The sequence below is a fragment of the Chiroxiphia lanceolata genome, chromosome 1 (genome assembly GCF_009829145.1).
Source record: "Chiroxiphia lanceolata isolate bChiLan1 chromosome 1, bChiLan1.pri, whole genome shotgun sequence".
Taxonomy (NCBI): domain Eukaryota; kingdom Metazoa; phylum Chordata; class Aves; order Passeriformes; family Pipridae; genus Chiroxiphia; species Chiroxiphia lanceolata.
In genome coordinates, this window is record NC_045637.1 from 90,423,412 (window position 1) to 90,437,177 (window position 13,766).

Here is a 13,766-nt window from a genome sequence, read left to right on the forward strand (position 1 = left end):
TTCTAAATTCTGCAGCATAAAGTGAGTGCATGAGATGAAAAATATGCTGTTCATTGGGCTGCAGGGACAGATAGTGGTTGCTTGCTCCGTGCTCACGGGGAGGCACTGAGGGAGAAGGGAACTTGGTTCCCTGCTTCGGTTCCCTCTTACTCTCTTCCTTTTTTTTAAGTGCAAGCACGTAGCTCTATTAGAAGGGAAAGAAAGAGAGTGGGTGTTATAATAACATGTAGGCTTTTAGACAGGCAGTTCTGGAAGTTACTTAAACAAAACCATTGAGATAATTTTGTCAAGACACTGTCTAGTTCACTAGTAAATGCTTTGGAAGAAAAAAATCAGATTGCTTATAACCTCTCTTTGTTTGCTGTGTGAGTTACTTTGCCAAATTGCTATCTACACCATCACACCTGTGTTCTTTTGCTCTATCTCCTGTGCATAGAGTGACGTGCATCAGAGAAATTGTAGGTGAAAAAAATCATGTTTGGAAATATCAGTTTTTTCTTGTCATGTTTTGAGTGCAGAATTCATACCAAAGCAAAAGAGAGCAAACAGAACAAAACCAAAGCAGGCAAAGCACAAAAGAGGTGCTCTGATGTCCCTGGGATATGAAAGACAAGGTGCTGAGAACAGTGGCATTGTCCCCTCTTCTCCTGGGCTAGGTAACTTAATCCTATTTGATGTAATACAACTTATGAGAAAGATTCTTTTTAGGCATCTGATTGAGATAACAGCACTTCTCAACAGCACCACTATACCACCAGGGAAAAAGGGGAATTAGCACTGATGAGAAGGGCTTGGTGATTGCAGAGGGAGGTGAGCAGAGCACACAGAACATCAGGGAGAGAAAGAAAGGCAGATCAACTTCTTTTTTCTGGTTTTTTCCATATGAGGATGTTTTTACATTCTCTTTGTTCAGTGTCAGTTTGTTGATGTGGGTACATGGCCCTGACAAGTCATCACACTCCTGAAAGTTGGTAGCTCTGGAAGGCAGAGGAGTGTGTAGCATTTGGGGACTGGTGCTTTTCACCAGTTTTGTTGATGCCTCTGGAAATAGTGATGCAGTTGACCTTTGTGCAAGCATGTAGCTGTAGTTTAAGAAACGTGTGGTGGAATATCTTCAACATAAACTAGAAATACAAAGCAAAGATTTATACAAGAAGAATGACAAGCTAAAAATAAGTGAAACAAAGTTGTCGGGAGTTCCTTTTTTCCCCAGAATATGGTAAAAATTTGCTTGTTAGTAAACATGAGGTGAATATTTCCATTGATAATAATAAGGATTTCTAAATTATCCAGGAGTAGGGCACAGGACATAAACTATTGTTAAGCTTTGTTAAGCCGTTGTCAAGAAAGTACAAGATTTTATAGACAGGTGCACTGAAGCAAATCTGTTACTCCACTTCTGGGATCACAGAAGATGTAGAGTCAGAAATATACAAACAAGAAACTAGTTATCATGATTTCTGTAAACTGGAATTTTATTGGTATAGAAACACCCGAATTAGTGATTATGAAGACTGAAAAGAAATTACTATTTCTCTACATAATGCAGTCCATAAATTGCCTTTGTTTATTCTTTTTTCTTTCCTTTTCCATTTCCCAAACCATTCTTATGCTCTGGCATATGTTGAACACTATTTTTAAAAAGTAAAGCAGAAAAGAGATTATGGAAAATTCTGATCTTGTAGTCATAATGAATTAATCATTTTAATTGCTTGATTGGTAGATTAGAAATACATTTTTACTTTCTTTAAGGCTTCTGTAAGCCCACATTACATCTTTTAGCTGTGTTGGTTTCCATTTCACCAGTGCAGGTTGAGTATGCTTTTTGTTTTGCACTACATGGTTGGAACCCAGAAACAGTAGTTATTGAATATTCTGAGGCATCAGGAAGCAGCACATCATTTGATTGTTCAATTGCTGCAGTATGAAACACTTAGACTTTTTTGCGTACATTTGCTTGAATGTTTGCAATTCCTGACACTCTTACCTTCCTAGTTGTGTGTAATCTGCCCAGCTCTTCCTGTAGTGCTCTGGTACAAACACTGGCAGTATGATCGGTGTGGGGGCGTGATTGTGACAGGATAAAAGCTACAGTGTGTGCATAAAAGGAACCAAATTACTTACACTCAATTAACATGGCCATGTTTCAGAGAGATCACCAAACCGTGGCTAAAAGCACCCTTTTATATAATTACCTTGTTATTTTCTCTTTGATTCGCGTAAAACTGTTTTTTATTGTTATTGAAGAAAAAACTGTTGCAGTAGACTATGAATTTTAAGGAATTCACCATTAATAAAATCAGTGGTAACTTATTACTGTAAGCCACTGTTTAATTGTGAAGCAATGAAAAGTAAAAAACACTGTGATGGAAGACTGCTTGGTTTTGAGTATATTAAATCCAATCTAATAGGAATAGGTTTTGGTGATAAAGCAATAAATCTAAAGTTCATGTAAGTGAAGAATTACTGCAGAAACTTCTTTTTGGATTCACAAGAGGAGCACGCAGTCCCCATAACTAGGATTTGGAGCCAGTGATTCAAGCATTTTTTGCATAGGACTGCTGAATGTGACAAAACAGGCTCTTACTCTTCGTAGTTATGCTTTCTGTAGTGGGACTGGGAGAGGAATAGATTGGGTTCTGCAGAGCTTCCACATTTGCTATAAATTATGTGTGTCGCGGTTTCACCCCAGCTGGCAACCAAGCACCACGCAGCCAAGACTCCATAATTCCCAGCCACTGTGAAGATAGTTAACTCTACCCCAGCCAAAACCAGCACATTGTGTGATGTGTAGTCTCTAATCTTTGAGTTTGCAAGGTAATCTCCTGAATATCCATTCACCCTAAGTGAATATATGCGTACAATTAAGTTGGCATGGAGCTGGAAATCGGATTTTGAATTTCCAAGTATCTGGCAGTAGCACATATCCTAGTTGGGTTGTGCTCTGGCATGGAGAAAACATAACATCTTTTTGCCTTTTTTTCTCCTGCTGGTCACTTTGCATTCTGTTCTGCTAGACAAGCTTTAAGCATTGCCTGGATTTCCTCTACATGGAGCAGGAATTCCACCCTGGATTCATCAACTGCAGTATCTCTTGTTAGATGCACACGATGCCTTGGCTTTCCTCCCACTGCAGCACGGAAGCCAGGTGGTGTTTCTGCAAGGGGATAATTGTGCCGCTCCAAGGACACCATAGGGTTGGTGGGTACTGGGATGTCAGAGCTTTCTCCACTTGCCTCCTTGTGAAGTTGACTGTGAGAATTTTGTCCCTTTATATGTTGTCTTAAGGCTGTTCTTTACCTACAAGTGCACATAAACCTCTGTTACTGAGTGTGCAGGTAAACATACTGCATGGGGTTACTCAGTGCTGCTTCCCAAAATGTGTGTGCGGCTGAACGTTCTCAGAGCCATCAGCCCTCTAGTCACATCAGATTGGCAAGAAGATGAATAGGGTTTTGGCTAACAGCCTGATGAAGGAGTGTGTTAAAGCTTAAGAAAATGAATTTACATGCATTTAGTATTCTTCTACACTACCAGTGATGTTAGCTGAGGCAATGGCTATGACTGCATGTATGTTAGGAAAGAAGTGAAACAAAAATAGGAATTAGCTGATAGATTAAATATCACTCATTTGAGGTAGACAAAGGTGTGTAACTCAAGTATCTATAAAAAAGAAAAGCTTCTAAGTATCAACACTGAAATTCAGTCTATAGGTATTTTTATTATAGAGAAAATTGGACTATCTACAAATATAAGTACTTGCTGCAAAATTATTCTGCTGAATAATACTCCAGTTCGTTTACTCTTCACAACCCCCCTGAAACTCTGTGTGCATATCTGCTTAAAATCAGCAACAAGTGTAGCTAGTTTTAAAATAATTGAAATTTAGTTTATTTTGTTTCATGATGCACAAATAGAAAGTCATTTAAGTGTGACTGATTTTATTCATCCGCAGTAGTTGCTCATCTGAAATGCTATTGAAGTTCAGTAATTGGAGCTCTGAAATACAGTATTTGACAGATGGTGTGGGTGGTTGTGCCATTTCCATGATAAATCTACTTACAAATATAACCATGAGGAAGTTGTGTTCATTCCTTGACTACAGGGACATATAGATGGAAAAAGTGACAAACATGACATATGTGTCTTGGTTCTTCATTTTGCTCCTATAACGATTTGGATTTTTAAACTAGTGCAAGAGAGAGGCTTCTTTTACTTATCTGAAAAGGAGTTGCTAAAATATTCCTTCAGTAGCCTTTCTTTTCTTACGTTTTCTTTGAAGCCTTTCCTATAGTGAATTACTTTTGTAATGTCTTTGAGCATCAGTTAGAAAGCATTGCTCATTTTTGAGGAAAACAAAATAGATCTTCACTAAGATACATTTGCTGTTAAAAGAAAGTATTGGAGGCTGGAGAGATGGACGTCAGTCCTGTTGCCCCAGGGCTTACTGTTGAAACTTAGAGATGCTAAAGTGGTATAAATAAAAAAAAATACTGCATTATCCAGTTTGAATATTCTTTTTTATTCTCTTTGTGTTTTAACAGAAATCACCGATGCTGGTACTAGAGGAACCCAAGATACAATTAAGGGTGTGAAAAGAAAAAAGATTGTGTCTGAAAACCATCTTAAAAAAATACCAAAATCGCCTTTGAGAAGCCCCACTGAAGCCAAGGTTAAGCAAAATATAGAGCCTTCACCACTAAAAGCTCTTCCAGATGCCTCTGAACACGCCATGGCACAGGATCACCTACCCATGCAAAATGGAAATCAATGTACCAAACAAAATGGGGGAGCACTTAGTAGTGAGATAAGTGTTGAAACAACCAAATCTGAGGCATCAATGCAGACAAAGCTTTCACTGACGCATCCGTCCTTAGATTTGTGTAAGCAGGCAGCGGGGGATACTGATGCAAACCAACTGAACTCGGCAGAGAGGAAGCCTCCCTCAAACTCCTCATCAAGTAAAACAAAGACTGACAGTAATGAATGTATTAATTTTGTTGATTGCAGTACGTCATCCCCGTGTACGCGTACTGCATTCGATGTCTTATTAAAAGCTATGGAGCCTGAACTGAACACCTTAGCACAAGAGTGCCCCCCTTATGGGATGCAAATAGAGAAACTGAGACCAAATAAAACTGTAAGCACCTCTTCTAGTCTCACGTCCAATACAATAAGCATCCAAAATCAGTCTGCTTTGTCACAGCATGAGTTTGCAGCTGGACCTCACTATTACCCATGTACGTTGAACAATGTGCATGTAGCAACAACAGCCAAGACTGGACAAGCACAAGGTCAATCAGTTTCTCATTCACAAGACCTTATTACTAAAACCAGTCAACAAAATCACCAGGTTGTTATGTGTCCAAGTTTAACTAGGTCGCTGGTGCAACAGCAGAGTCAAGAAAACCCCAAGCTCCAGCAGATATACAGCATAGCAGTAACTTCTTCTGTCGTTCACACCTCATCTTCCACTGTAACTCAGGTTTTTTCTCAAAACCAGTTAGTAGCTAGTTCGTCTTCACCTTTGTCAATTAGCACATCGAGTTCAACACACTTGCCTATAGGTCCGGTGTATAATTCAGCCCAGATAGCATCAGTTGTAAACCATGGTGTAGAACAAATATGTAACCTCTTAAAAGACCAGAAGCCTAAAAAGCTAGGGAAATACGTCTGTGAGTATTGCAATCGGGCCTGTGCCAAGCCCAGTGTTCTCCAAAAGCACATCCGATCCCATACTGGAGAGCGACCATATCCTTGTGTGACATGTGGGTTTTCATTTAAAACCAAAAGCAATCTGTACAAGCACAAAAAATCTCATGCACACGCTATCAAACTTGGACTTGTTCTACAACCAGATTCAGGTGGCCTCTTCTTATCGCATGACTCGGACAAAGCACTTAGCATTCATTCAGATGTGGAAGAAAGCGGTGAAAGTGAAGATGAAGGCACTGCCGATGAAAGACAAGATGATCAAGAACTGGAACCTGCACAATTAATGAAAGTCATTTCGAGTGCAGAAACATTGCAGAAAGGAAGTCCTATTCCAGTAAGCAACCCAGATTGTATACCAGGTGACTCTTCATTGCATGATGCAGAACCTCAAGTAAGGGCAACTTTACCTAAAGTAGTAGTTCATCCTGTAAATGTTTCTCCATTAAGGGCTGATAGCCCAAAAGTAACAGAACCCGCACCCGAGCTTGCTGCAGCACAGAGAAAAGGAGATTCTAAAGTGACAACTCTTCAGTCAAATGTAACACATACAGCCTCATTCAAGGAGAATGACATAAAGCAGCATCAGAAAGTAGAAGTGGGCCTGTTAGAGGAACAGCTGGGATCTGCAGTAGGATCAGTGCATGCCCAGCTTCAGAGACAACAGGCAACTGATGGTTCTCAAGATCAGCAAGGAAAATGTCTTTTGAGCCCCAGAAGTTTAGGTAGTACTGATTCTGGTTATTTCTCTCGTTCTGAAAGTGCCGATCAAACAATGAGCCCTCCAGCTCCTTTTGTAAGGGGATTGTTGACCTCTGAGAAAGATCCAAATAAAAACCTACCCTGTGTGCCACGAACAAGTGGTGTGGTGGCATCAGTGGTACAAACTGTTTGTGCTGAAAAAAATCTGATTCTCTCTGGCCAAATGCGACCTCCCTTGGCAACAAAAACTCTTGAGGAGCGTATCTCAAAGTTAATTTCTGATAATGAAGCTGTTGTAGATGACAAACAGTTAGATAGCGTGAAACCAAGAAGAACATCTCTTTCGAGAAGAGGAAGCATAGATTCACCAAAATCCTACATATTTAAAGATTCTTTCCAGTTTGATTTAAAGCCCATGGGAAGAAGAACTAGCTCAAGCTCTGATATACCAAAGTCTCCTTTTACACCCACTGAGAAATCAAAGCAAGTTTTTCTTCTTTCTGTACCATCCCTTGACTGTTTACCTATAACACGAAGTAATTCCATGCCTACCACCAGTTACTCAGCAGTACCTCCGAATGTAATACCTCCCTCTCACCCCCTTCGAGGAAGCCAGTCATTTGATGATAAGATTGGCTCTTTATATGATGATGTTTTTGTATCAGGACCTGCTGCTCCACTGAACCAAGGCGGACACCCTCGGACCCTTGTTAGACAGGCAGCAATAGAAGATTCTTCTACTGGTGAAAGCCAAGGTCTTGGACTGGTGCGATCTGTAGAAGAAAGTTATCTGGGGTGTAATTTATCAAATGAATCCTTATTACAAAGGAGCAAATCCTCGGCACAGGGATCAAATTTAGAAAAAACAAAGAAGTCCCCTCAGGTGCGAGGAACAATGTTTGAATGTGAAACCTGCAGAAACAGATATAGAAAACTGGAAAATTTTGAAAACCACAAGAAATTTTATTGTTCAGAGTTGCATGGACCTAAAACTAAAGCAGCAATCCGGGAGCCTGAGCATAAAGCTGTTACAAACAGTACACAGCCTCAAATTTTACACTACAGGGTCACTACTTCAACTGGCGTCTGGGAGCAGACACCCCAGATAAGGAAAAGAAGGAAAATGAAAAGTGTTGGCGATGATGATGACCCACAGCAAAATGATACAAGCATACCATCGAAGAACACAGAAGGCCAAAGCAAGCCAGCAAATTCTTCCAGTCTGTCAAAATACAATGCGACAACAGTGGTAGGATCACAACAACCAAGCAAACTTCTGCTTCAGAGTTCCCAAGTTCACCTTGTGGCTCGAGGCACAGATCAGACTATTGAGCCAAAGGTGGCTCCACTCATTGAAAAGCAGGCAAGTTCAGCTGTGCAAGAAAAGATGGAGTTGAAAAGACAAGGGACTGGCATTTCAGTAATACAGCATACCAATTCACTGAGCAGAAATAGCTCATTTGAGAAATCAGAGTCATTTGAAAGACTATCACCAGTTTCTTCTCAAGAGCCCAACAAGATTGCAAAGCACCGCTCTTTGAATACAGTTGTAATCCAAGAAGACAGACAGTCTTATCTGAACAATCCCCAGCATCATCAACCCTTGTCGTCAGAATCACCTAGAGGGGAAGTTCAGGGAAGCCAGTTGGTTTCTAACGAGAGAAGCACGCCACTTCAACCATCAAGACTTGTTCGACAGCATAACATCCAGGTTCCTGAAATACTGGTCACAGAAGAACCAGACAGAGACCAAGAAAACCAGTGCAGTGACCAGGAAAAGACAGAAAGGTTTAACTGGCCACAGCGCAGCGAAACACTGTCAAAATTACCAACAGAAAAGCTTCCACCGAAGAAGAAAAGAATTCGCTTGGCTGAAATGGAGCATTCATCTGCTGAATCAAGTGTTGACTCCACACTTTCTAGAAGCCTAAGTCGGGAGAGTAGCTTGTCTCATGCCTCCAGTTTCTCAACTTCACTTGATAAAGATGAAACTTTGAAGGCTGAGAACCCTTCCAAAGCAGAGCCTGCTAGTAAGTCGTCAGAATTCCTCATGATTCCTGCTGGTTCACATGCACTGTCTGTGCCTGGACCTCATTACCGGGAAATGAGACGTGCTGCCTCAGAGCAAATCAGCTGCACACAGCCCTCAATGGAGGTTGTGGACTACAGAAGTAAGTCTTTTGACTGTGGAAGTATGTCTCCATCAAAACCTGTCCCGCTTGTAGAGATAGCCACTCCAAAAGTGTCATCTGCAAATGGAGCTGCTGGACACGTGCCTCTTCTAGAAAGGAGGAGGGGGCCATTCGTAAGACAAATATCTTTAAATATTGCTCCAGAAAATCAACAGCCTCAAGTGAAATCAACCTCTTCATTGCAGACAGCTCATGCTACAGATGTGCCCACAATGCCATTACACAAACTGCAGACCTCTGGCAAATCTTCAGTGGACTTTCCTTCAAGTACACAGTATTCACAGACTAACTCCAGGCCTCACTCAGCAATTCAAAGTTGTAATTCTGTTAGCCTGTCTTCGGTTCAACAGCCTCTAGATCATGTGTTGAATAATCAAGGACAGCCATCCTTGACTCATCAGCCTTCTCAGCCTTCTCAGCCATCTACTAAAACATCAGCCCAAGGGGAGCAAGCAAGCACAGACTCGCTTTCTTGTCATCCTGATGAAAAAAAGGATTGTTTTGCTCCAAAGTATCAACTTCAAGTTAAAACATTACATATAGGTCAGCCATGCTCTTCTAAATTGCTAAAAAGTACTTTATCAACTCAGACTGGTCCAAGTCAAGTTGGGGTGGATCAGAATTCATCCTCCTTTGAAATGCAGACTAAACTGTCTGACATGTCTAATCCATACTCTGTGCCTCCTTTAAAGCAAATTGTCCCTAATAACTGCAACAGTCAGATTCCTCCTTTTGTGGTTCCTGTCCGTATTCACAGCAGTATGCCATCCTATGGCTTCGCAACTGTTACACCCCTTCCTCACATTTTAGTGACCCAGGATCAGGTAAATCAGTCCATCTGCAATACAAATGTTGTGACAGTGCCAACGCTTGAAGGTAAAACTCAGCTGCCAAAATCTCACAAAGATTATCAGAGGACTTTGCCAAATTCATTTGAATTTGAAAATTCACAACCAGAAAATGGAACCAGAAACTCACCTTTGTCAAGCTCTTCGAATATCATTCAGAAAGTGCCAGTTAGTGGACTCTTCCCTCAACCAGAAGCTACAGCTTCAAGTAAACGAATGCTTTCTCCAGCCAACAGTTTAGATATTGCCATGGAAAAGCAGCAGAAACGTGTTAAAGATGAGAGTGGAGCTGCTTGTATGACAGATGCTAGACCATTGCATTCAGTGAATGTTAGATCTAATGACCCTACTAGTAAGCAAAAGAAACCAGTTTTGGTAAGACAAGTTTGCACCACGGAGCCTCTTGAAAATCACCTCTTGGAACCTGACAGTGTTACACAGGATGAAAAAAGCAGCAAGGCCAGTACTTCAGACCTGCCTTTGCCTGACCATCATTCATCTGACACTGGGGTTTCAGAAACCCTAAAGAAGTCCCCAGAATCTGAAGACCTTAAGTCTTCGACATCGCCAGTGTTTGCAGTTAGAAAACCATCTGAATTGTCTCCAGTGAATAACCAGAGTTCTCTTCTCAAGGCTGTAAGTAGCAGTCAAGAAAGAAGGTCCCCAAGTAACAATAATGAGAGCAAACACATCAACAGCCCGGGCCAAGCAAAGCCTGTAACAACACTGGCTGCCATGAATGCAGGAGAAATGCAGAGGTTGTCATTTCCAAGCCTCAAGACCACAACAAATTTTACCTGGTGTTATCTCATGAAGAGAAAACCACTGCATCTGCTGCAAAACGATCAGAAAATCTCTGCCTATTCTACATGGACCATTAATCCCAGCAATCCCAATCCACTTGGTTTGTCGACAAAGGTAGCTCTCTCCCTCCTCAATTCCAAACAAAAAGTTGAAAAACCACTGTACACTCTAGCAAGAACTACTCATCCCAGATCTGATGTACTGGTCTATTCAAGCAAGTGGAAGAACAGCTTAACCAAGGTACTTAAATGCTTGATATATACTGATCATTTACAGAGGATTTGCTTTGGAAATTGTGCTTCCTCATATTTTAGAGAATGTAATATGCCTGACACATACAGTATATGTGCTTATTTATTTTAGTTATGCTGGATCAAAGTGCTAAAAAGATCTTAAGTAATTCGATTAAGAAGCCTGTTCATAAGGATTTATCGCTTTTCATGGAAATTAGTTCCTGGGTTTAAATCCGTATATAGAGTGTTTATTGTGGCAGGAATATGTTTGACTATTTTTTTGTCATGCAAAAGTAGAACAAAAATAACTCTGATAGAAATATTTTTAAACACTTTTAACTTAAAACAGGTTAATTTAAGATCATAATTGCATATTTTGCCTTAAAGGTCATTTAGTATTTTCTGTTACAAAACAGTGCTCAGCGTGAACATGTCTGTGGAAACATCATGAAAACAGTTTTCACAATTGCTGATCATCTAACTGTGCAAGGAGGAGTATACCATTTCCCTTTCTCCCATCTAGGTTAATCGGTGGTGTGAAATAATGACAGAAATAGCAAAGTTTATACCAAAATTTACACTGCCGTAAAACGACCAACAACTTCTTGGATAAATATGGCCCAAAAGGTGATGTTAAATCTTGCGCTGAGGAATATAATCCAGGCAAAGGTTGTAACCCACATAAAACACTATATCATTCCAGAGTCTGAAATGTCAGAGCAAAGTACTCACTTTTTATTTCCTTAGCTGTCTCGGGGCTGCACAGTTGTGATCAGGATTTTACTTGCTGGACAGTTTTATTATAGACAGGATGAAAACTGTGCTGGTTTGGACTGGTTTTGGTGTTTCTTAGTGATTGAACCACTTCTGTGAATGGGTAAAGGTGGCTCCTTGCCCAATAGTATGGCAGCAGCTGTTTGTGTCTCTTTAATGGACCCAGTACCATCTTTTATTGTCTCATCTAGTGATATCGTAAAGCCTTCTGAAGTGTGCTTGATTTCACACTTTTCTTTCCTCTTTACTGTGTACGCCGTGTCTTTGGTGTCAAACTCTTCTTTGGAGCTGGCAAAAACGCAGCATCAGTCACAGACCTCCCTTTCTCCAGGATCCTTCAGGGCATGGAAGTGTTTTGGTGGGGGCATAAAAGCAATTGTAATTTGTCCTACTTCTGCAGGCTGCCATCAGCAAAATCCCTGGTCATTGGGATGGGACTCGGGGTCCGTACTGCCAGCGGTCCCTCTAGAGGAGACGTGCCACTGCCTCGGGAAAAGACCCATATCCCTGTGGGTGTTGAGTGACAGAGGTTTGCTGTCAGAGGTCACCCTGGAATGCTTCTGTGTTTGCTAAATGTTTTGCTAAGATACAGAATTGTCAGTGGGGAAAAAGCAATAGGATGAGAGGAAGCAATTGTATGAGAGGAAGAAATAGTTTCAGAATTACAGGGCTAGTCGAGAAGATGCGCTGAAACCCTTAAGGCCAAAAGAGCCATAGAGTTAAACCTGGTCCTTCTGAAATCAGTGGGAGACTTTGCTAATATTTATATTGGAGTTCAAAACTTTATCCGTGATGTCTCATGCAGAAAATACATACAGGCTGCCGGCTTTGTTATGGTGCTTTAATTGAATTGAATTGTTGGTTCCATGTTAGCGTGCTGCCTTGGTTTAAACTCTTACTACCTTTTTTTTAGGTCTACTTCTTCATACATTTTATGAGGTGTTGTACTTAATAGTGCCAAATTAAAAAAAAAAAAAGAAAAAGGAAAAAAGGAATCAAACGTTTAGCCTTTTTCATTGTACCTAGTTGAACAAGTCCTTTTAAGGCAAGTCTCACATCAGTTATGTCATTGACTCATGTTTGTTTTATTTTTAAAGAACAGTCTATCAGAAGAAACTCACTGATAGCGAAGCTGCAGCATGCCTCTTGAAGAAAAGATTTTGTCTACAAACAAACTCTGTTTAGATTATAAATAATGGATAATAATTTTTTAAAAAAATATTTTGACAGCACCCTTTTAAACGCTCCAGGAGTGCTTAAATGCTGTAATAGGCAGCTGTCAGGTACATTTACAGTGCTTCTGCCACAAAGAACCACAGTTACTAATCTTTCTTCAGTCTTGCTTGCTGATGTTTTGAATGAAGCTCATGAGCATTATGAAAAGGAAGGGTTCTTAAGCTCTGCTTGTGGCTGATTTACAGGGTTTGCTCAGAGCCATTGTGAAGGAAGAAAGTGCAGTGAGAAAGCACCAATAAAAGTTTAATTGGCACTTCAGATGGTGTGAGCGAGGTATAGGAAGGCAGAAATTAAAAATTTCTAAGACCTGATAGGTGCTTTGACCTAACACCTCCAGAGCTTGTCTGCTTTCCTTTCTAATGACTCAGGCAGCAGGATTTCAGCTGCTTTCCAAAATGATGCTGCTGCTGTTGCTAGAATATACTTCTGTGTTACCAGTCTCCAGTCAGACCTGGTAATGGAATATCTCATGCCATCTTGGAAACTTCCTCACAGAAACCATGTTTGAAAAAAGCAGAAACTGAAATTCCTCATTCAGTTCAGACCAGTAACTCTACTGTTTTGGTTTTTTTATTTGAACCTGAGGATGGAAAATGTTGGAGGTCCTTTTGGAAATTAACATTCCATTAAAAAAAAAAAGCACAAAGCCAAAAAACAAATTATCAAGTAATTCTAAAAAAAATGTGATTGATTTTCTGCTTAAAAGGTTGATGGGGTTCTGAGTTCCTTCAGGAACCACAGTTTAGATTGCAGGTCTCTGGGAGTTGTGTTTTTTCAAGTGGTTTGCACATTTTAACCCTGACCTGATGAAGAGCTTTAAGTGCTGCTATAATCCAATTTATAAATAATAAAAATGCAGCACCTCCTCTCTCACAGACTGATTTGGCATATTCTGCTCATAGGGCTTTAACTGCTGATCTTCTCATCGAGATAAAGTGACTTGCTGAACTGTTCCTGAGTTTGCCCCCAGAACTAAGTCATGTTCACAGAGATTTCATGCTACTGCATAACCACTACTCATCAGTGTCACAAAAAAAGCAGTTCTTTCAAAAATAGGTACCATGGGAAACGAAGATACACGTGAACAAAATGCAAACAATAAAGAACCCTGGGTTTTATTTGCTCTTCACAGTTCACTGCTCAGAGGCAATAGGTGAAGTTGCCACGTTCCAGTGATTCAGAAAACAAACCACAAAATGTTATTATAAAAGAAGCTCCTGGAATGAGTGCAGCACGTGAAAATGTAACAGGCGGTTTCACCTGCA

At 40.5% G+C, this 13,766-nt stretch overlaps 1 protein-coding gene across 14 annotated transcripts in view; it reads left to right on the top strand.

Annotated features, from left to right (window-relative positions):
* Positions 1-13,766, top strand: part of HIVEP1 (HIVEP zinc finger 1) — a 137,303-nt gene that overhangs the window by 87,784 nt on the left and 35,753 nt on the right. For all 14 annotated transcript variants that reach the window (XM_032681382.1, XM_032681401.1, XM_032681373.1 and 11 more), the window contains one exon: positions 4,545-10,498. In XM_032681382.1, the coding sequence (XP_032537273.1) occupies positions 4,545-10,498 (5,954 nt within the window). The remainder of the gene's footprint in view (positions 1-4,544; positions 10,499-13,766) is intronic.